The following is a 24,907-nucleotide window of genomic DNA, read 5'->3' on the forward strand; positions in this document are numbered from 1 at the left end:
TGTCACTAACCTCCCTCCCACTTGCAGGATCTGTAGTTACCCAGTATGTCAAGTTCATTACTTCGCTGTCTAAATCTAAATCCAGACAAATCTTTATGTTCTTTTTAGTCAATGGCTTAGGGATGTGCTTTAAAATCCCTGTTGTACTGGTGGGTTCTGATGTGCGTGTGTGTGTGTGTGTGTGTGTGTGTGTGTGTGTTCATTTGTTGGGTGTGTGCATGTGTGTGCACTCTTCTATGTCTGTGTCTGTAGAAGCCAGAGGTCAACATCTGGTGCCTTCCTATGCATCGAGTTCTACAATCAGATTGTCTCCATCTCCTAGGCTGGGATGATGGATGCCGCCACACCCAGGTATTCAGGTGGCCTCTAAAGATTCAAACTCATGCTCTCATACCTATGAAGCAAGCATTTTCTGAACTGAACTGCCACCCCAATCCCTTGTCTTCTAGGAGGTAAGTTATGCTAGCAGGAGGGTGCAGGTTCAGAATTAGTGTACGTGGATATGGCATTGCATGGCACTATAGCCCGATGGGTGTATGAGTTAATGTGTATTTGTGTGTGTGTGTGTTCATGTGTTGGAGAGCTGGCATGCACCTATCATTATCTCAGGTGTCAGTCCCTCCTCCCACCTTGGTTGAGACAAACATCATCGCTGGCTGATCCATGAGCCCCTGGAGACCTCCCATCTCTTTCTTCCATCTTGCTGGAGCTGCTGGAATTACTGATGCACACTATTGTGTTTTGCTCTATGTGGGTGTTGGTGAGCCAAACTCAGGTCCTCATGCTTGCAGGGCAAGCGCTCTTCCTGCTGAGCCACCTCCCCAGCCCCAGCGTTGGAAGGTCACATTCATCATGAACATTGGTAGGTCCTGATTCGCTCCATCCACCCCGGGCTTCTCTTGTCATCACTCCTGTGGGGCTTATTAATATTTTGTGTATGACTGTTTTGCCTGTGTATATGTCTGTGCATCATGTGAGTGTCTGGTGTTCACTGAGACCAGAAGAGGGCATCAGATCCTCTGGAACAGGAATTACAGACACCTGGGAGCTGTCATGTGGGTTCTGGTAACCAAACCCCAGTCCTCTCTCTGCAAGGGCAACCAACCGGTGCTCTCAACTGCCCAACCATCTCTCCAGCCCTTTGTGTAACTTTTTTATCTTTATATTCTGAATTTCATTGATGGCTCAGGGTTTAAATTTTCTGTTCCTTTTTTTTTTTTTTTTTTTTTTTTTGAATGGACTGATTTGCTTGTTAATAGGTAATCACTGATGGGTTACTGGTTTTCTTTCATTTTTGACTCCTCCTCCTCCTGAGTGCTGGGATGAAAGGTGTGTGCCACTATGCTAAGGTCTACTAATTTTCTTTTGGGGGGTGGCTGTGGGGATAGGTTTTGTTGTTGTAATTGTTTTAAGACAGATTTTACCATGCCGCTCCGGTTGACCTAACACTCATAATAATCCACCTGCCTCTGCCTCCTAAATTCACCCCTTTAATCCCAGCACTGGGAAGGCAGAGGCAGCCAGGGAGTTCAAAGTCAGCTTGGTCTACATTGGGAGTTTTAGAGCCATGGGGCAACCAAGTGAAACTTTGTCTCAAAGAAACAAAATAACCACAAACATTAACCCATGGTTTTTGCCTTTGTCCAAAAGCTAGCCTTGAAGTCTCCAAACTCAAGCAAAGTCTACCCTGTCTGCCCTGCCACTGGCGAGAGGCCTCCGTCCTGTGAGAACTGCTGGCTTCACTATGGTCCTGGTCTTCCCTTGTTGACACAGTATCCCATCTGGCCTTCAGCCCTCTTTCAGCCCCCCCCCCCCACTGCCAAGACGTCAAGCATGCTCCACCACTGTCTCACTGAAATTTACATCATCAAAACTTTTGGGAACATGTGGGTAGATGAGAATTTCCTTATTCTGGAGAAAGAGCCTCCTCACTCATTGAGAAACATTAGATGCTGGTTTTTTTTTTTTTTTTTTTTTTTTTTTTTTTTGAGACAGGGCTTCTCTGTGTAACAGCTCTGGCTATTCTGGGACTCACTCTGTAGACCAGGCCAGCCTTGAACTCACAGAGATTAGCCTGCTTCTGCCTTCCAAGTGCTGGAACTAAAGGCGTGTGCCATCGCCTCTCAGATAAATGCAATTTTAAGACCACCAGGGGCTGGAGAGATGGCTCAGTGGGGAAAGTGCTTGCTGCACAGGCATGGGGACTGAGTTCAATCCCCAGCACTCCCACAAAAACCAGCTACAGGGACATACAATGAACCCTCCTAGAGAGGCAGAGACAGGAAGATCCCTGGGCTCAATGGGTGGGTGAGCTTCCGGTTCAGTGAGGGAACCTGTCCCCAAAACTAAAGTGGTGAGATGGCTCAGTTGGTACAGAGCAAATCCCTGGCTTCACATGGTAGAAGCAGAGAACTGACTTGAATAAGGAGACTCTTTCGGTCCCACTAGACTGGTTTCTCTCTACCCACCAGGTCCCCACAGCTGCTATGAAATAACAACTCTATGGCATAATATGTGTTACAATCATTTGGCCAATGATTTAGGCTTCTTCTGGCTAGCTCTCTTAATTATTAACCCATTTCTATTAATCTGTGTATCACCACGTAGCCTTGGCTTACCGATGATGTCCTGACATCTTTGACTCCCTGGTGGCTTCATGGCATCTCCTCAACCCCATCTCTATCCCTGTTTGGATTTCCCACCTGGCTTTACTCTGTAAACCATTGGCCGAAACGGCTTTACTCATCAACCAATAAGTGAAACACATAGTCACAGCATACAGAAGGACATCCCCCATCACTGACTCCCGAAGGTTGTCCCCTGAGTTCCACCCCCCCACAGGCATATACATGAAAACAAATAGCGAGACATAAGATGGAGAACAATTGAGGACATGTGACAATATCACACATGCACCCATGTACACTCACATGCACACCTGTAGGTATACATACCACACATGAAGTAAAATAAACTAATACATTGAAACACAGACCATCAACATGGTGAGGCTTCATCGGCCCTACATGGCTCTGTCCCTTCCTGGGCTGCCACCCAGGGCTACCCTATCCTCTGGTATGGCACTCAGTAATTAAGATGATTCTGTACAGACTTGATGACCCAGAAGAAAGACCAAAGGCCCCGAGGCAGTCCCACTCCTACGTGGATGCCTGATTTATGGCAGTCCAGGCCCACCCGGGAGCGAGAAAACTGTTTAATAAATGCTATGGAGACAATTCGCTATTCATGTGGAAAAAATGAAATTGAATTTCTGCCTCAAATCATAAATAAAAGTCACTTGTGGAAGACACGGTGGGAGAGCGTCTCTGTGTCCTCACAGTGGCGGGAGGTCTACTTAAACAAGGCACAAAATGCGCCAGCTGTAAAACACAAGATTGATACATTTCACGATGCGAACAGACAAACTTTGCTCACCAAAAAACTAACAGAAGTGTGTGTGTGTGTGTGTGTGTGTGTGTGTGTGTGTGTGTGTGTGTGTAGAAGCAAGCATCTCAGGACTGGGGAGACACTAGACTGGTAAAGAGCTTGCCAAATATGAGTACCAGGGTTCAGCCCCCTGAACCCACATAAAAAGCTGGCACCTGCTTGCAATCTCACCACTGGGGAGGTAGAGACAGGGGTGGAGGGCAGAGCTCACTGACTAGCCAGTCTAGCCAAATTGATAAGCTCTGGGTAGAGTGAGAGACCCTGTCTTAAGAAATAGCATGGCTAGGGGTCTTTGAGATGGCTCAGCAAGTCAAGTCACTTGCTGCCAAGCCTGAGAACTTGAGTTCAATCCCCAAGACCCACATGGTAGACAGAGAACCATGTCTAGCAAGTTGTCCTCTGATCTCCATATGCATGCTGTGGCACACACACACAACAGACAGATGTAGTAAAAAGTTTAGTCAGACATTGTGGTATGTGCCTTTTTCTAATTAAACTTTTTTTTTATACAATGTATTTTGATCATGCCCCCCTCTCAAAAAAAAATTCCCAAAGAAACCAACCAAAAAACTGAAAATCAAAACAAACAAACAAAAACTAATAAGAGGACAGACACACACACACACACACACACACACACACACACACACACACACACACACACACAAAGCCCAAACAAAACAAAATGAAAGAAAAAGCTTACAAGAAAACCATGGAGTTTGTCCTATCATGGGGCCTGCCCTGGAGTGTAGTTGCTATGCCTAATGACATACCATTGGAAAAAACTAACTTTTTCTCTTCCATCAGGTGTCAATTGCAAATGGCTTCTTGGTTAGGGGTGGGAGCTCATGTCCACTTCCCCCTCTCAGTGCTGGAACCCTGCAGAGCTGATGCCCAACTAGAAGATTCGCCCCTACTGACTAGGGCTGTGGTGCACACCTTTAGTCCAAGCACTTGGAGGCAGAAGCAGGAAAGCACAGTGGGACTTTGCCTAAAAAAACAAAAAACTTAAAAAAATATTAAGGTAGATATTGAGGATGGTATTTAAGGTGAACTCTGTCCTTTCCATACATGTGCATGCATCACACACACACACATACACAAATGCACACATATCACACAGCAGGAAGGAAGCCATATTTTCCACACACAGACATCAGAGGAGATAAATTATCCAGGTCTATAAAGATCTACTGCCTAGTCCTGGAAAACATGAATGACAGACAGGAGCAAGTAAGTGTGGTGTAAGAGGGAAGTGTGTTATAATGATGGTTCGTTGTCATTGCCAGCTTGACTGCAATGAGAGATACCCAGGAAACTGGCAAGGCACACTGTGTCTGTGTGAACACGTGGTGGTTAATGCTGATTGCCAGCTGGACAGGGCCTGGCTCCAGGGACAAGCCTTCAGGGACACATCCGAGGATTAGCTTAGCTTCTGGGTAAGGCTTTGGGGGAATCTCCTTGAGCAGGTTAATTGAGGTGGTGTAACGTTAACTTTCAACTTGACAGAACGTAGAATCACCTGGAAGGTGGACCTCTTATTTCAGTCACATTAATTAATGTGAGAAGACCCACTCTAGTTGTGGGAGGGACGGTTTCCTAGCTGGGAACCTGAGCTGTGTAAGTGGAGAAAGCGAGCTGAGCCCCAACATTCATCCCTCTGTTTCCTGACTGAGGACGCCATGAGCCTACCTGCTTCAGCATCCCGTTGCCTTGACCATGATAGACTGTACCTTTGCTCTCTGAGCTAAACAAACCCCATCTCCCTTAAGTAGATCTTGCCAGGAAATTCTATCACAGCAGCAGGAAAGGTAATGGAGAAAAGTGGGAGGGCCCATCCTAAAGGTGGGTCCCACAGGCTGGGGTCCTAGACTGAATAAAAAGGAGAAAATGAATCGAGTCCCAGTGTCCATCTCTCTGCTTCTCGACTGCAGATGCAATGTGACCAGCCGCCTCACGATCCTGCTGCCACCCTGGATGGGGGTGGCCCCACTCCACAGACCTGAAGGGAGTAAGGGCCGGAAGTCTCCCTGGCACGAGTGTGCCTCGTGTTTTCTGTTTCTGTCCATTTTAATGTGAACAGCTCTCCGCCACAGTGCCTGCCATCAGATTTACCAAGAGACCTGAGGCCCATGAAACTGGGAGTCAGAACCCTTCCTCCCTCACGTGTTTGGTCACAGTGGCAGATCGCTAACCCTCATGGCCTGTTTATATGCAGGTCAGACAAACCTAGAAGCTATTCAAACTCCTTTGCGTTCAAGAGAATACACATCTGTTTGCTGCAGTCCCTCTGGGTTTGGTAAAACTTGGTGACACAAATGGTTAAGAATTGGTGATGAGGCAATTCAGCAAGCTCTCAGATCTTGCCAGGGATGTAAACTGGTCTTGACATTTCTTTTTTAGACTAAAGCTGCTTGTGGGTGCTGGGTGCTGGATGAAACACAGGTCCTCTGGAGGAGCAGCCAGTGCTTTTAACTGCGGAGCTATGTCTCCACCTCATTTTCTGGGGGACAGTGGCTTCCACATTAAACCTGAAGCTCACTGATTTGACTGGCCTGGCTAGCCGATGCGCTCTAGGAACCAAATAGCTCTATACCTCCTTCCCCCAGCTTATGAGCCCACCACAGCCAGCTTTTCATACCAGTTGTTGTCCTTTCGCTTCAATTACAGGAATAAAAGGCGGAGAAAGGGTGGGGGTGAGTGGGTCCCAAGTGAGTGGGGTCCTAAGGTAAGGGACCACGTGGGAGAGCACAGCAGGTTCCATAGCAGGCGAGGGTGACCGAGGCAGCGAGGCAGAGGGAATAACAGGCCAGGCAGATAGAGCTTGAATGAGGAGTTTATTTAGAAAGGGGAGTGAGGGAGAAGGGAAGAGACATAGAGACACTGGGAACAGAAGAGGAGAGAGAGGAGAAGAGGGGGCAGAAGAAGGAAGAAGAAAGGGGGTAGGTGGTGGCCAACCAAAAGCAGGAGAGAGAGGGGAGGGGTCTGACTTTTAAAGGGGTCCTTTACACCTGCCTGCAGACTAGTACTCATGGAACGCTGGGCTGACCAGGGTACTGCCTGAGTGCATTCTGCCAGGTGACAGGGCAGGCCAGCGTAATGCCTGAATCCTTACACCGGTTCTGGGGGAGATTCAGGTCCCCACTTTACACATCGAGCCCACTTCTCGGCCCTCAACTATACTTGGCACTTCAAGTCCTGTCTTGCGCCTTAGAATCCCTGCCTCCCTCACCAAGGAGCCTGAGTCACAGCCTACAGACATCACTGAGCCTCGGTTTCTCTCCTGGCCTGGCTATTCCTGCAGAAGTTGGAAAGTGACAACCTCGGACCGCTTGCTGCCACCTCCTATGATTTCCAAAGTGAGTGGTGTTCGTCTGCCGGAGGCTCCCGCAGTTCCCCGCAGCCCTGTTCATAATCACTGAGAATAATCTTCATAAAAGGCAAACAAATGGTCTAATTTCCAGGCAAACGGGGACCAGATTAACGAGGCACATAGCAGAGCGCCCTGCGGCCACAGAGCCAGCACTTTTTAAGAAGTAACACCATGGAGTTACTGGAGTCATAATTTAGTGCAAACAGAAGAAGTAACTCAAACCAGCATGGGCAGCCTTAGCCTGGTGTCTGGGAGAAATCACTGCACACACACACACACACACACACACAAACACACTGTCCATGTCAGTGTGGCTGATGCCCATCTAATGACTTATTCATAATGTGTGTGCCGGTACATTACTCTAGGCAATAGTGGATATAGATGCATGCTGTATATATTTCTCTATGCTCATGCATACGTGTGTTATGAACAATATGCTTTTCTGTTCATCCATATTCCCATCCATCCACCCACCCACCCACCCACCCATACATCTGTGCCCTGAAAATTCAACTGTCATGGCCACCTCCCTGCAGAGTGGAGGGCACCCGCTGAGACACTGAGGGCAGCTCTTCCATAGAAAAGAACATGTAAGAGAAGCAAAGGGCAGAGAGTAGCTTGATGCCTGCAGACACTTCTCTTTGGGGCTGAGGTACGGGGTCGCCTCATCATGAACCATAGGACTGGTCACCATGCATCTTTTCTGTTTGGTTCTGAGGAGGGGACCCAGGGCCTGGCTCATGTCATACATGTGCTTGACTGTTGGGCAATGGCCCAGCCTGGCTTATTTTCTTTTTTTTAACGTATATGGGAATTTTGCCTCATATATGTCTGTGCCCCACATGTGTGCTCGATGCCTGCAGAGGCCAGAAGTGGGGTGGAAACTCCTGGAAGTGAAGTTACAGATGGCTGTGAGCTGCCATGCAGTTGCTGGCCCTTATTTGAAGCTTACCTTATGTGGCTACTGTATGATTTACCTTCTGTTGTTTAGTTGGGTCTGTAGGGAGATAATGTGGGAGCTCAGCCGTACCCTGATGGCTCCCATACTGATCTCCGAACAGTATATACATTCTTCATAGAATTATGCATAAGAATAAATTGTATCTAGTGGGGCATAATGGTGATGCCTGTGATCACAACATCAAGAAGCTGGAGGAGAGAATTGTGAGTCTGATGCTACAATAATGAGACCCTATCTCAACATACAAACAAACAAAAAAGCAAGAATTCTAAGTATATTCTATCTAAAACTATGTGTGCACACATTGAATACTTGAGTATGTGTTTATATCGCATGTATGTTATACGCAGAACTATGAATATAGTTATGTGCATGTTTTATAAGTATCTATTATATATGTGTACAAACATAACTGCATATACATGTATATATATAAATATAAACATTACATGTGCCAGTAACCCCTGTGAATGTGTGATATATATACCACTCAAGTACATACATACACATTCATACACATGCACATATGTTGTGCCAATAACTATGCAAATACATGGTCTATGTACAGGCCTAGGTGCATACATGCTGTGTCATTAACCCTATGAATGTGTCACTGATATCTGGGCCACAGTGGAGTATCATCCTGCAGAGAGTATCATCCTGCAGAGACTGACTGTATCTGCCATGAACATCATGTCAGGAGACAATGGTTGAGTGTTGTAGGCCCAGGGGACAACTCCACACTCACATATATGGACATATGTGCACATGTGGACACATAGGCGACAAGACACAAGTGCACTGTCCTGCATACAAACATGCACATGTATGTACCTAGGAAGGTTGACACACACACACTCACTCAGTACAAGGCAAACAATAAAGAAAACTAAATGACCTTAGAATGATGGGGTAAAAAATTACTTAGGGGCTGGGGATGTGGCTCAGTAAACTGTCACACAAGTGTGACAATCTGAGTTTGATCCTCAGAATCCATGTAAAAAAATCTGAGTGTTAAGCCATGAGCTTGTAACCCTGGAGCTGAAGAGATAGACACAGGCGGTGCCTGGGGCTTGTTGGCCGTCCAGTCTTGCTTCCTGTTTAATGAGGACCCCTGCCTCAAAACGAAGGTGGAGAGCAATTGAGGACAATATTTGATGCCAACTTCCAGCCTCCACAATATGAGCGCGTGTACACGCACACACACACACACACACACACACACACAACACAGATACACTTCCATTTCTTTGAGTTCCACACATTTTCCCAGTTGCCCTAGACAAGCATCTGAGATCTTGAGGTCTGGTTCTTATCCTTGTTTGGTGCCTGTACTGTGGTTGTTACAGTGTTGAGTATCACAGGAGCCTGAGAGAGGCTCTGGCTCCCAGGGCTACATGGCTGTGTGACTTTTGTGGCCATTAGGGAGGGGCAGCCAGGATAGGCATCTCTTCCTTGCTGCCCTGGGCCATAGGAACCTCTGGGTCTCTGGTCCAGTTCACAAAGGGTTAAGAGGCCCCACCAATGCAAATTAGACTTAATTAATCCTTTTCATCAGCTGCAAATATACCTTCTGAACCCTATTAAGAACATGAATATGCAAATGCAGACCTTTTAAATTTTCATTTTCAAGGACTTGGGGGTTGGGGTTTGATTACTGAATTCCGTTAGCAGCTTGTAAACCTTGTGTAAAATTTAATTTTCTATTTTAAGTATAATATAAAAAAAGAGAAAATGTTGGGTGGTGGCTGGCTACTTGTGGGATGATACTGGAAGCTAGCCCATTTTCCAGGAGTGGAGATGGAGGCCACAAAGGAAGTTGGTGCTGAGCCAGCATGGAGTAGGTTGGTGCTGAGCCAGTCTGGGCTAGGGCATGCCCAGTCAGTCAGTAGACTCCACTGTTTGGGTCAGAAGGGTCTCAGACACTGGATATGCCCTCCAAGGCCCCAAGTGCTTACATAGGCCAGTTTATCTTCTGTCCCGAAAGCCCTGGGGACGCCAGGCCTGTTCCACCACTGTATGTAGGTGTCATGTTTCTGGCCAATTCATCAACTTGTCACAAGCTAGAGTCATCCAGGAAAGGAAGCCTCAATTGAGAAAATGCCCCCACAAAACTGGCCAATAGGCAAGACTGTGGGGCATTTTTCTTGACCAGTAATTGATGTGGGAGTACCTAGCCTACTATGGGTGATGCTTCCCACTCCTAGGCTGGTGGTCCTGGATGCTATAAGAAAGCAGGTTGAGCAAGACATGAGGAGCAAGCCAGTAGCAGTACCCCTCTATGTCCTCTGTATCAGCTCCTGCCTCCTGGTTCCTGGTCCCTGACTTCCTGGATGATGGACAGGCTGTAAGCTGAAAGAAACCCTTTCTGCCCAAGTTGCTTATGGTCACAGTATTTATCATGGCAATAGAAACCACAACTAAGACAATGTGCTTTGCTCTGGGTCCTGCCTTCCTGTTAGTCAAGCAGGAAGAACGGATACCTCTGTGAATGTGGTCTGCCTGGTGAGTGTCCACAGAGCCTGACAGGCCAGGACTATTGCTGTGGGGACCACAGCGAACAGATGGTCGTTCCTGGCCACTGAGCCCCGAGTGTGACTAGCCCAACATGAGGTGGACAAAAAGTGGAAATGACACCTTGGTTTCCAAGACTCAGAACCAACAAGACTGACCTCTCTCTCTCTCTCTCTCTCCCTCTCCCTTTCTCTCTCTCTCTCTCTCCAGGCTGAAATGTGAAATTTTTGGATGTATTATATGTTATGTAAAATATTTGAAAACTAATTTCAATGGTTTCTTTATTGTTTTTGTCTCTTTAAAATTACATTTGGGGCATGTGTATATTTGTGGGAGCACTCACCCGTGTGGGCACATGGAGGTCAGAGGTCAATGCCAGGCCCTCTTCAAATGCTCTCCACCTGAATGTTTGAAACAGAATCTCTTATTGAACCTTATTGATCTTACCTTGTTGATGCGGCTAGGCTGGGTGGCCGATGAGGCTGAGATAAGCATATCTCTCCCACCCCCAGGGCTGGGATTACTGACACTCAGGCCACCTCCCTTAATTTACATTGGGGGATAGGGATCCAAACTCCAGTGTTCATGCTTGCTCAGGAAGCGCTTTACCCACGAAGCCATCTCCCCAGCTCTGTTCCTGGTTTGTTTTGAGAATAGGTCTTGCTATGTAGTCCGGTTTATCCTGGAACTTATTGTGTAGTCCAAGATAGCTTGAATTCACCATCCTACTTTCTCAGCTTCTTGAGTGCTGGGATTATAGGTGTGCACTCAGTCCTGGCTCTAGTTTGCATGTCACCCTTGGGCAGGGACCACACTAACCTCTGTATTCCAATCTTAGGATATGTGCTGCTGAGCGATGTAGACTTTCCACCTGGCTCTGTAAGTGTAGCCCAGGCTGGCCTTCAACTCATGATCCCACTGTCCTGTCCCCTTTCAGCGGGCTGACTGCCTCTGTACTGTTTTGTATTTTTGAGTGTATACAATGTGCTTGTGTGTATATATGTGTTAGTGCAGGCATGTGTGTACTATATCATGCATGTGTAAGTCAGAGGGCAGTCTTGGGTGTTGGCCCTGTCTTTTTTGATGTAGTTTCCCTTGTTGCTACATATGCCAAAAGAGCTGGTTGGTCTGCAAGCTTCTAGGTCTGTGCTTCTCAACATGTGGGCTGCAACCCCAGGGTGTCGAATGACCCTTTCACAGGGGTTACCTGAGACCATCAGAAGACACAAATATATTACGATTCATAAGTGTAGCAAAATTATAGTTATAAAGTATCAAGGAAAATACTTTTATGGTTGGGGTCACCACAACATGAGGAACTGTATTAAAGGGTCACAGCATTAGGAAGGCTGAGAACCACTGTTCTAGGGGGTTCTACTGTCATTTCCCATCTCTGTAGGAACACTGGGAATACAGATGTGTGGTACTGCATCTGGGTTTATGTGGATTCTGAGGATTCAAACTCATGTCTCACACTTGTGGAACAATGTCCTCAATGTGACTATTGAACATTGCAGATTTTATTTTTAACTATATGTATGTGTCTGTGTGTGTGTGTGTGTGTGTGTGTATGTGTATGTGTGCAGTACCCATGGAGGACAGAAGAGGGCGTCAGATCCCCTGGAACTGTGGTTACAGTTGCTTGTGAGCCACCTAACTTGGGTTCTGGGAACCAAATCTGAATCCTTTGGAAGAAAGGTATGTGTCCTTAACCACTGAGCCATCTCTCCAGCCTCCTATTGAGCATTTCAAATGATGTATGTCATCGGCGTGACATTTCCTGGAGACAGCACTGTTCCATAGGTGAGAAGAGACTAATTAAAATATCTCCCCACATATATATGCACATTATAAGTGATGCACTAAACAGAATGCAAGGTGTCGATAAATGTCACAAGGGAAAACGAAGCAGCCCGGGTGGGAAGTGGGACCCACATGTGATCTTGGCTTAAATAACACATCCATCTTCCCAGTTCAAGGTCAACACTTGCATACACATCTCCTTGGATCCTCAAGAAGTCACCCCGCTGTGTCTGTGTTCTCATCGCTTCTCTTTGTATGCCTGTGCATGTCCATGAGCACATGGAGAGGCCAGAAGCCACTTACCTTATTTATTCATTTCTGAGACAGGTCTCTCACTGAACCTGAGGCTCACTGATCAGGCTAGGTAGGCTGGCCAGGGAGCCCCCAGGATCCTCCTGTCTCTCTCTTCAGACATACACCGCCATGCCTAGTTTTGTTTATAGGTGTTCTGGGCATCAAACTGAGGTTCTCATGCTTGGTAGCAATCACCTTACCGACTAAGCCATCTCGCCAGCTTTCCCCTCACCTGTTCACCTCTTCGCTTAAGGAATCCAGCCAGGCTGGACTGCCCTACAGACCCTGCCTCCAGCTCTCCCCTCATTCTGGGGCTGCCTTTAGAAAGGCGTGCTATATGCTGTGGTATAGCGTACAGCAGCTAACGTGGGCAGATCCAATTCCAGACAAGATGCTCCCTAACTAGACCCTGAAAGTTGGCTATCCATTTGCTTTTAAAAATAGTGGCACAAGGGGCCAGGGAGATGGCTCAGCAGGTAAAGGTGCCTGCTGCCAAGCCTGACAATCTGAGTTCAAATACCCAGGACTGCATGGGGGAAGGATAGAACCAACTCTGGCAAATTGTTCTCTATTTCTATATAAACTCTGTAGTAGTATGTCTCTCTCTCTCTCTCTCTCTCTCTCTCTCTCTCTCTCTCTCTCACACACACACACACACACACACACATACACACACAAATAACAAGCCCCAAATGGCTCCAGAACATAGCAGTCCTGGGAGCTGCTGGTAACCTCACTTTCACTAGGGAGCTAGTGTTTCTGTGAGCCTCGGTTCTCAAGCCTTTAAGAACTGTCCACGTCTGTCTTTCAGCTCTAGCAATGAAAGCCAGTGGCTACAGACCCATGGATGGTTGAGAAAAACTTGAGCTGTACAACAAAGCAGTTATTAAAAACTCCTGTACAGAATCTGACGAAACAAGCCTGGGCACCCTCACCCAGGCTTCCCTTCCTCCAGACTCCTCTCTTTGGAGGCTTATTAGTTTTGCTTTAGTGAGATGCTTCCAAATTGTGGAGTTAACCAGAAAGCAGGCATAAATATAGATCTGGCTGGGGCTCCCAGGTCCCAGTTGTTGGTTTGTCCACACACCCCCATTGTGTGTGTGTGAGGCACACCCCTCTCTGGGCTGGGAGCAGTACTCAGGTTATAAGCGTGAGTGGTGTGTACGTGCCTGTGTGTGTGTGTGTGTGTGTGTGTGAGTGTGTGTGTGTGTAAGCACCTACATAGGCTCATGCACACTGAGTCCGTGCCCAAGACACTCTAGGGAATACATGCACACATGCAGTTATGACTCACATGTTCTCATGTGCAAGCACATGCCACATACATTACATGGGGTGCACACTCTACATGTGTAATTGTGCACTGCATGCATGGTATGCATGTTTGCACTCTCAATCGGGAGCTCCCTTCCTAGCCCGTCTGAGGATGAAGACAACCAGGACTTGGCCAGGGATGCTGGGACACTGAAGCAGGAGGCAGCTGGGAGGGCTGGGTTTGAGTCCAGAGCCACAGGTGACTGGAACAAGAACCCTTCTTCCTAAACCTGGCCCTACAGCCTGATGCCACCCAGCTCAAAGGGTGTGATCAGATGGGGATCAGCCTGACATGAGACAGCTGTGAGCTGGGAAGTTCAGGTAGGAACAGCCTGCACCTGCTGTCTGGGGTCTCTAGGTAGGTTGATTTTGATGCTGCCCCAATACTTTCATGTCTGCCTCTCAACAGCCCTGCTGGCTGGCTAACTGGTCCCTGGGGTAGGCCAGGAGCTAGAGAGAAGCTCACAGCTTGTACTACCCAGAGGACCTTTCACCAGGCCTAAAGACAAGGTAATAAAGAACTCAGCCGTGGGCCAGCACTGGTCACACCAAATGAGTGCAATAGGAGGTCGTGGAGATAGGGGGGGGGGTCCCCTGGTAGGGGAGCTGGAGGCTGGGACACAGCAAATCCTGTTACCTCCCGGCTGTGATACTTGCCACCATGGCACTAATCCCTTAAAGTGAGTCATTAGCAGCTTAAGACCTATTTATCAGTGGGTGCCCACCGAGGAGCTGGTGAAAGCCAGGGGCAGCCAGAAGTAGAGTTTTCTCTGGCCCTGGGCTCCTAGACAAGCCTGGGCACTCCCAGCAAGCTGTCTTATTTCTTTTCTCTTGCGGACATGCGAAGAAGGTCTGACATACTGGGGTGACAGGGCGCCAATGCATGAGGAACACATCATCAGGGTCCGTGTCTTTCAGGCTAGTCCAGCCACATCCCCAACTCAGACCCTGTCCTCCCCACCCCTGCTCAGGAAACCTCTTCATCAGGACACTTGCTGTGGTGCAGATGCCAGGACCTGGTGGGGGCTCTTGCAGGGGGAGTTGGCAAGGGAGGGCAGGAGAGAGGTAAGTGGAGTAACCAAGGCAGTAAGTAGATACCCAGGCTCTGGAGGGATGGGACACAATTGCTTCCCTGACTCCATCTACCTCTTAGGCCACACCTACGTATCCAGTGGAGTATGGCAGGTGGTGTGGTCAGGCCTGCCCAGGTGTCTAAGCATGGCAGGCAATGTGGTGGGGTCTGAGCATCGAGGTAGCTTGGTGCCTTGGACACAGACATGGGGAAAATGATAAAGATAACACTTTATTTCATTATGGTAAGACTGCAGCCTCAGGCCTAGCCTGGCCACCAAAGTGGTCTCAAGTAACCAGCATATGGGACTGGGGGGGGCTAGTGTGGGAACCTTAGGACAATGCATGGAGGGGCATTAGGCCAGGGGGAAGAGGAGGAGAGGCCCAGTTCTTGGAGCAAGAGAGGAGAGCAGTGGACTGTGATCTGGCTTGGTCATCCCTAGCAGCTGTTCCTGCTGGCTAGGGACATGAGACTGAGTGACTGCTTGAGCAGAGGGTTAGGCTAGTGTTTGTGGCATGATGCAGCTATGGGTGGCGAAGGGGTCTGGGGACAATGTGGGGTATAGGCTAGGCCACGGTTCAGTGGCTGTAGAGTGAGGATGCCTGTGTGCAGATGGAGGCTAGATGGAGGTCTGGCGGCTGAACAGCTCTATGGTGAGGGCGCTGAGGAAGGCAGGAATGCTATCCTGCTGTAGCAAGTGCAGCTCAATGAGCTCAGGCACTGAACGGGAGAACTCTGTCTCTAGCAGCTGCATCTTGGAGCCCGAGGGTCCTGTGGCCTGCAGGAGGAGAAAAGAGACAGATATCAGCGCTGATTGTTGGGCAGGTGTCTGCCCTCTGTCTTCACATGCTCCCCAGTGGAGGGGGTGAGGGACCGGGAAGACTGTACTCCTGTCACTGCATGAGTAGCCTGGGCTAGACAGGCACTGGCCTGCTTCTGCCCGCTGCCCATTGAGGCAAAGTACAATGTCATCCGCAGAGGGAGCTGAGACTCACAGCAGGCAGTCTTGCCTCAATAGGATCTGGATTCTTGGGGGCCTCCATTCCAGTCACCAGCTCTTCAGCTGTCACATGCCTGACCTGGGCAGGCAAAGCAAGCCCCAAGCATCTTCCAGACTGTGAAGCTAGGATGCTGAGTATTGGCCGGTGGAGGTTTGGTCCTGGAAAGGTGGACTCTGGAGCTCAGGCTGGTTCTTGCCCTGTTTTCTTATGTCACTTATTACTGAAGGGAGGGCACAGTGGCTCTGTGATGGCTGTGATGGGGAGGTGGGGGTGGAGCTTGCAGAGATGATCATCAGAGCTGCAGAGGTACACTGTTCAGCCTCCTGGGGCATGGCTAGTTTACTCGGCTGTTTGGCCAAGTTGCCCTCCCACCATGCAGGCTAGGCTGGGAGAAGCCGACAGAGGCCCCAAGCCTCCTTGCTATCCTGATTTTCCCAGCTGTCATTTATCCTGTGGCCTCCCCTGCCAACTGGCCCAGGCATTCTGCAGTGGCCAAAGATGTAGAAGACCCGCTTGGTTAGGGGAGAAAAATCCCTGCTTGCAAGGCTGAAATCCTGTCACTGCATGAGTAGCCTGGGCTAGACAGGCACTGGCCTGCTTCTGCCCTGCAGGCAAGAAGTGGTCACAACCTACTCTGGATTGCTCCCAATCCTTAGGTCTGATGTAGTACTGGTGTCTGGCAAACCCAGAGTCCTCCTCACTCAGCCACAGAAAGAGGGCCCGGCTGGGAGCTGGGCAAAGGTCAGACTGGATGACCCTCCAAAGAAGAAGCAGGGGGGTGATCAGGGGGATCAGTCAGGCCAGAGCCCATTAGGATAGGCGGCGCTGGAGGAGACATCAAAAGACCTGTGCATCACTGACAGGAAGCTCAGCTAGTATGGAAAAGCCTGGCAATTCCTCAGCACGACTGTGATCCATTGGTACCCTTCCATTGTGCCTTCAGGACAACTAAATACATGTGTCCACACCAAGATGCACATGCAATGTCCACAGTGACATGATTTGTATGTATACACGCGCGCGCGCGCACACACACACACACACACACACACACACACATTCAGCCATGAAAAGTGACAAGGCATGATACATGATAGCTCAGTGTCAACTTTGAACATAGTGATGCCATTGACATGAGGCATTCATACAAGACAAATATGGCAGAGGCAGACTGGTGTGGGCCAGGGTGAGAGGGGTAGGGAGTGCCTGCTCCAGGGATAGTGTTTCTCTGTGGATTAGTCTGAGCCAATGAATGCACAATGGACGTGCTAATGTAAACCTGCATGCATGGTCACCCTGAAGCCAGGCAGGGACGAGTTTGTTTTGAAAGGACCCTTCCTGCCAGCAGCTCTGCAGGTGCCTCTGCTCATGGGAGCCACACAGATGGCCAGTCTGCTCCCATGGGTCCTGGCAGCCCATGACTGCCACTGACTCCCTAGCACGAGCACGAGGAGACCTGGGGAGATGCAGCTGCCTATGCCCCCACCCCCTCCACCCACACCCCGGTGGGGCATCAGGGCATGTGAGGTTCTGTCTCACTGACTCCCCGAGCTGTCTTCTGACTTGCTTGTTACCTGGGTTTTCCTCCTGTTTTCTTGCGTGGGCCGACCCCCAACCTGTTCCCGTGGCCCTTAATACATTTAGCCTTGTCATAGTTCAACACAAACCATCTTTAAACAAAAATAAGAGAAACCACTCTGACCTTTTCTCGAGAAAATCCTTTCATTTCTCCCTTCTGCTCTCGACTCGCAATGTTTTTCCCGAAATGTCAGAGGGGCTGACTCTGAGGCGGCTGCTAGGGAAGGAGCAGGCGGAGCTGGCTGGGTGGGGGTAGGACCAGGGTGTGAGGAGAGCCTCCAGGGTTCTTTCCTGTCCCAGGACCCCATGGTGTGGGTCTCCTCAGCAGAATCTTCTGAGTGTCATGCCTCTCCTGCCCCCAATCCCCAGGTATTTGTGTGTGTGTGTGTGTGTGTGTGTGTGTGTGTGTGTTATTAGGGATAGAACCTAGGGCCTTAAACAGGTTAAAGGCAAGCCCCAACCCCCACAACCTCCAATCTTTTCACTAGAGAATTTTAGGATGGTGCTCCACACCCTAGCTCCTTACTAGGGGATTCTAGGCAGGTGCTCTACCATTGAGCCATGCCCTAGGCCTCTTGTTAATATTGTTTTATTTTGAGACAGGGTCTCATTAAGTTGCCCAGGCTGGCCTTGAACTGTGGTCCTCCTCCTCTGTATCCCAAGTAGCTCAGATGACAGGCCACCACACTCATTCTTTATTTGAAAGAGACCCGTCTCAGCTGCCAGCACTGTTCTCCTGTTCCTGATAAATAGGCGAGAGCTGAAGAGGCCACATGAAACCCACTCCAGTCCCATTGGCTATCTGCTCATGGAGCCTCTGTGCAGCCAGTACAAGTCCTGGAAGATCCCCCCTTTGCAAGTCTCAAACAAAACCAAGTCTGAGGTTTGCATCACAAGTTGGGTATGGCCCAAGTAGCCCCTTCCAGTCCTTCTGCCCACTTTCTCAACTTGGTTCCCCTGACCCCTTGGTATTGGTGGGCCCACCTCCTGGTGTGCAGACCCACCCAGGAAAGTGGTCCTGGCTTATCAGCATGTGCAGGTTGAACAACACCCTGCCAATCAGTCCCTACACTGATCTGCCGTGTGCAAATGCCACCCGGTCCCCAGGTGCCTGCAAATCACCATAATTAGGGGCTGTTCACTTAAAATTAGAGCGCAATTTTTTAAAAAGCAAATTGCCCAGTCAGACGTGCTGGCTGCGGTTAGAAATATTTATGGGCTACGTGCATGTGCTGCCTCCAGCTCCCTCTCTGTGTGTGCTGGGGATGAGCCAACAGCACCGTGTGTGGACCCACCCCAGCAGGGATGAAGATGGCCCACTGCCAACAGCTGGCAGCCTCTGAACTTTGACTTCTACCTTTACCTCTGGCAGGGTCCACCCCTGAGGCCTGCAGTGCTGAAGAGCTTTGGGCAGCAGATGTGACTTGCCCTAAGAGAAGTACATGTGTAAAGCGGAGGAGCTCCAGATAAGGATGTTGGGGTGGTTTGGCAGATGGCCAGAGGGATGCTAAGGACATCCCATGAGCTAACATTGGGTGAGTCCCTATCTGCTCAGGCCCAGGGAACATGGTGCCCTCCATAGTCTCCTTCCCCCTCAGCACCTAGACCTGGGTCTGTCCCCTCCATTCTGCTGGCATTACAGTGTCACTACAATGTCAGAGTGTGCAGTGTGTAGACCTCTTGAGCTTGGGCTATCTGGGTGGTAGAAACAGCAAACTTACAGGAAGTTCAGCCCAGGGACTCCCCTCATGCAACCATCTTATACCACCTCCTTTCCCCACCAGAGCGTCTTCTGGCCTAGGCTGGGGTGGGTAGCTCATGGGAAGGGCTGTGGCAGTGTGCTCCAACATGACTCCTGGCTCCCATCCTGCTCCTGTGCCCTCAGTTGCCAAACCCCAGGAGGAATTGAGAGCCACTGGGTCAGGATGATGAGGACAGAACTGAGAATGACTGTCCCTCATGCGGCTCCAAGTGTAGAAACTGTCTGCATGGCAAATGGCTTGCCTGGTGTCCCTGTTGAACCGTGCCAAGGAAAGTGTTCAATGTATTGTGGGCTAATCACAAAGCGTGAAAGGAATTTACCATCCTGGCAAGGGGTGACCTTTCTCTCTTGAGCTGTGTGTGTAGGGGGGGGGGTGAGGCTGGGCCCTGCAGCCCCTGATGATTCTCAAACCCACAATTATTATTATTAGCTGCTTTCTATTTATGAGCACTGTGTCCCCCAGGCTTGCACTCTGTTTCAGAGTTCCACAGCTGCTCCTGCAGCTCCGGGAGGGAACGGAGGGCACAGGGTAGAGACAGAGCCTGTGGGTCCTATCAGAGGGCACAGGGCAGGGATAGAGCTTATGGGTCTTATCTGTGGAGTCTCAGGCACCAGGGCAGACAAGGGGGTCCTGGCCCTTCATAGGTTTCCTGTGGACTTGGAGGTCACAGGGGCCCAGGATGTGCTGGAGAAGAAGTGGGGGCAGGGAGGACAATGGTAGTGGCCAGAGGACATGAATTCAGCACATGCCCTGAGACACAGCGCAACCCAACGGCTCTGCTCAGAAGCTTTGGTCATCTCACCAGTCAGAAGGGCTGGGAGATGAACAGTTGGGTTGGGCTTCTCACTGTTTTGTCCCCCACCTACAGGGCATGCGGTCTCTGGGAGTGGCTTTTCCTGGAGCTGCCATGCACAGAGTGTTGACATCAACTGGTGAGACATAACCCCAGCTGCCACTCTTACTTGCTGTGTGACCAGGGTATATGCATTGCTCTCCATCTTTGAGCTGGTGTCCACATATTAAACAGGGATTGATGTTGTTAGCCCTTTGTTGGGGAAACGGTAAGCAGCTCAGAGGACTCAACTGGCATGCAAAGCTCCTAGCCAAGGCAATGTAATGGGGATAGATAGTTAATTACCCAGTGAAAAGGTCTAAATGAGACAAGAAGCTGGGAAGAGGTTGAATGGGTAAAGAGCCCATGGTACACATGAGGACCTAAATTCAGATCTCCAGTATGCTTCTAAAGCCAGCAGGCAGAGGCAGATTCCTGGACTGTGGTCTGGCTAGCTTAGCTGAGTCAGTAAGTTCCAGGTTCACTGAGAGACTCTGCCTCAAAAGATAAGGTGGGGAGTTGGCCAGAGGGCTTAGCAGGTAAAGGGACTTGCTACCAAATCTGATGACATGAGTTTGATCCTTCACTCACATAGTTGAAGCAAAGAACTGACTCCACCTGTGGCCCCAACAAATGCTGTGCATGTTTCCCACCCTATAAGTAAATAAATGAAAAGATGGTGGAGAACATTGAGGAAGATGTCCCCACACGTATTTATGTAACCCCCCACATGTACATATACCCATACATACAGATACACATACATGAAAAAAAATGCCACAAACTCAAAACTATGAAACACAGTTTCCAAGTCACTGACCTAAGGAGTCAAAGAATAGAAATGGGTGGCCTGAGGCTGCAGGACAGAGAGATGATGGGGGGAGCACTTCAGGAGTGCTCTCTTCTGAGGGAGGGTGACTGGCACCTGGTGCAAGAAATAGCCTGACCAGGACAAACCAAAGGGCAGGGGAGAACCCAGCTCAGAGGGCTGAAAACTGGCCCTCATCCCAGCCCCAGGGCAGCTCTTGGGTCTGATGTCAGTGGCTGGGTAGGAGTTCTGCAGTTGGGGCCCACCTCACAAATCTTAAACCAAGGTCCCCGGGGTTCAAACTACTCCCAGGCAAGTCTAATGCAAAGCTAACAATGTTTACTGCAATCTAGAGAAATCTGGGATTCAGGCAAGGGAGATGCAGCATGCTCAGTGCCAAGTGATGGTCAGCTGGTCACAGGACACTCAGGAACACATGGCTCACAAGGAAACGACATGAGGACTGCTGGACAGTCTTGACAGGTAACATTAACTCATCACCACTTCAAACCATATGGCCCAAAACTCAGAGACAGAAAAGTACAAGAAAGAGCCTGGCCAACCCCAAGGTGAACATGGCACCAAGAAAGATGATGAGCAATGGGTGGGACTAGCACAGGCCAGACACTGCTTTGAAAAGATGAATGATTCCAAAGATGCTGTAGGAAAAGATACTCAAAATGATGCAGGAGAAACCATCCATCTGTGGCAACCGGGCCACATGACAGGGCTCCACATACACCTGCTGTCCCAAAGGAGAGGCCAGGGTGTGTTCGTAATTGTGAAAGAGCCCCCAACATTCCACACCCAGGTAACACAGCGATGCTAGTCCCTATCCTTCAGTGGGGTCTGCTTTGGGCCATCTGCATGGTACAACTGCTGGGATGTTTCTCTCACCTCACACTCAGCTCTGATGGGTGTGGCTGGGCTCTCTCCCTCTGCTTTCAGAAGCTCAAAGTGAGCAGTCCCATGTGTACTGAATTCAACAGGGAACTGATTACAGCTTCATGCAAGGGCCTGCACCTGTCCTTCCCCAGGCGACTGCAGCCATGGGAGACCTTGATCAGTGCCCTACTCAGATCCTGGTCCTCAGAGACAGTGATAGTGACCTGTTATCCAGTGACATGTGACCAACATGGGAGATGGAAAGATGCTTGAGGAAAACATGCACACATTGTGCAATGTAAGGGTCAATCTAAACCAAAAGACCTGAGAAGCCTAATAAACCCCAAACAATGCAAGTGAAGAAAATGGCCTGCAAACATACCAATGTGCTCAGCTCCAGGGAAAAGAAAATCTCAAAGCAGCCGGCAGGAAAAGAAATGCTTTCTCTACAGAGGAATAAAGATAAGGATGGCAGTAGATTTCTTCCTGAAAACATTGATAGTAAGGAGAAAGTGAAGTGACCCAGAACTCAACACATAGTGGGATAACAACTCTGAAGGATCCTCAGATATACAAAGCCTACAAGACTGGCTCTCAACTGATCTAGACTATATATTGACCATCCATCCATCCATCCATCCATCCATCCATCCATCCATCCACCCACCCACCCACCCATCCACTTATCCATTTTGTAGTTCTGGGGATCAAACCCAGGACCTTGTGCATAACAGTTAGCATTCCATCCTGAGCCACACCTCAGCCCCATGGAAGGATTCTAGGAAGTTACTTTACCACCAAGCCCCACTTCTTGCGGCTCACATAGACTATTTTAGCAAAACTATGTCTCAACTCCACCCAGCTCTGCTGTGAAATCAAAATTTGAAGACACCACAAAGAAAAAGCAAAAACTACTAAACAAGGACCCTCAGGTGACAAAAAGTTCCTAGAAGGCATGGCTACATCCCAGGTCCTCCAGTGTAGTGCAAAGACTTCCTCCCAATTGAGTGTGTTTCACTTGTGTAGCTGCCCTTGAACATGTGGAGGTCAGAGGTCCACCTTGGATTTTAGTTTTTAAGACAGGGTCTTTCCCTGGCCTGTTATCCAATGATTAGGCTAGTTTGGCTGGCATGAGCTCAGAGATCCTCCTGTCTCCATCTCTCCAGCATGGGGATTAGAAGTCTGAATCCCGACATGGGGCTTTTAAAAATGTGGGTTCTAGGTACTAAACTCAGGTCTTCATGCTTACAAGGCAAGTGTTTGCCAACTGAGCCATCTCCCCAGCCCCTTCCCCCTCAGTGTCAGTCACATTTGTATAGCTGTGAAAAATACTGAAAGATGATGCATTTTCCTCACAGTTTCTCAGTCAATCATGGTAGGGGGCGTGACAAAATAGAACATCCCATTTTATCTGGGAAACAGAGAAAGGGAATACTGGGGTCAATTAGGACAATATACTAAGGCTGCACACCTAATGAACTGCTTCCTCTAGCAAGGTCCCCACCTCCTAAAGCTCCTAGATTCCCCCAGGTAGAGTGACCCTGGCTGGGACCAAGTATCTGCCTCTTGACCCTGCAGAAGATACTGTACATTCCAAGCAATGATCCAGCCAGGTTTCTCCAAGAATACGAGGCTGCTTGGCATTGGAGACTTGTGAAAAAGAAAGTATATACTCATCTCAATGCAATGTATACATACATATATATATATATATGTGTGTGTGTGTATGTGTATGCATATATATATATATATACACACACACACATATATATATATATACTATATGCAACATACATTTCATGTGTGCATGTATGTGTTCATTTAAGTGTGTGTGTATGTGTCCATGTACATGTGGAGGCCAGATGACAACTTTAGTTGTCATTCCTCAGGAGCCATCCATCTTCAACAAGACAGGGTTACACACAGGTGTGGAACTTGCCAAGTAGATAAGGCTGACCAGCCAGAAAGCCCCAGGATCTGCCTTTGTCTGTCTCCTCAATGCTGGGGTGACAAGTGTGTGCCACTACGCCTGTCTTCTTTATGTGGGCTGTGGCGCTCCCACTAGGGTCTTTAGGGCTGTACAGCAAGTGTTCTTATCCACTGAGCCACTTTCCCAGCATGCACTTAAAAAAAAACCACAAAAACAAACCAAACATCTTGGCAAAGTAGGGTCAGACAAAGGGTGCTGGTGAGCAGCACATGATATAAGCTATCCCTGAGGGACAGGAGTGAATGCTCTCTCAGATGAGAAAGATGGAGATGCCCGCTCATCACCTCTATGCAGGCACTCTAAGGTGTTTTGTACTAGCAACAAACAGAAATTAAAAGTGTAAGCCAATACTTTTTTATAACAACATTGAAACATGAAATACCTAGGGAAAAATTGAGAAAAGATTGAAACAGCTGCAGGATGAAAATGAGACAGTGGGGCTCAGAGGAAGTCCTCTTGGGCTGGGAGATACGTTGCTAAGATGCGGCATCCCCAGATAGTATGCACAGTTGGTGTATGCCCAGTCAACACCCAAGCAGCCTTCCTGCTCCTGGAGAATGTGAACTGAGACTAAAGTTCAGAAGATCTACAAACCCTGGGATCCCTATATGGTCTGAAAAAGAACAAGGCTGGAACAAACACTGGCTGAATCATAGAGTAGGGATGACCATGTGGACCTACCAGCAACAGGCATAAATGCAGGGTGGTGGCTCTCCCTGAGGTGGACTCTCAGGTTCGTGGCCAAGGTACAAAGGTAACGCAGTGTTTCCTAAGCAAAGTCCTTGTACCACTATACCTGCAGCTAGGTGCCCTACTCCTACATTATTTTTTCTTTTTGAGGCAGGGTTTCATGTAGCCAAGGATGGCCATGAATTCCAGATCCTCCTGCCTACACTTCCTGAATGCTGGGATTACAGACATGGGCCACCACACCTGGTTCATGTGGCACTGGGCTGGAACCCAGGGCTAGAGAAGCACTCTGTCATCTGAGCCACACCCCCAGCCCTCCACAGATGTATGAGAGAACTTCAAAACATGTCTAGTATCAGATACAAAAGTCAACTCTAATGAATCACAGACATGTAAAATGTACACAGTAGAACTGCTAGAAGAAAAGCATAGAGAAAAATCCTCCCTAGATCTGACTCAGACACATACTCCACGAACAAAGAGCTGGTGAAACATCCAAAGTTAGAACTACTCTTCTCCAAATGCTTTCAGAGAGTGACTGAAGACCTGTGTGGCCTAGAAGAATATACCACTAGTGTG

At 48.8% G+C, this 24,907-nt stretch overlaps 1 protein-coding gene across 1 annotated transcript in view; it reads right to left on the reverse strand.

Annotated features, from left to right (window-relative positions):
* Positions 1-14,999: 14,999 nt before the first annotated feature.
* Mad1l1 (mitotic arrest deficient 1 like 1) overlaps positions 15,000-24,907 on the reverse strand; it is a 304,513-nt gene continuing 294,605 nt past the window's right edge. Inside the window, exon 18 of the mRNA XM_051205386.1 lies at positions 15,000-15,559. Coding sequence (XP_051061343.1) covers positions 15,401-15,559 — 159 coding nt within the window. The 3' untranslated portion in view covers positions 15,000-15,400. The remainder of the gene's footprint in view (positions 15,560-24,907) is intronic.

This window comes from Phodopus roborovskii, unplaced genomic scaffold (assembly GCF_943737965.1).
Source record: "Phodopus roborovskii unplaced genomic scaffold, PHOROB, whole genome shotgun sequence".
Lineage (NCBI taxonomy): Eukaryota > Metazoa > Chordata > Mammalia > Rodentia > Cricetidae > Phodopus > Phodopus roborovskii.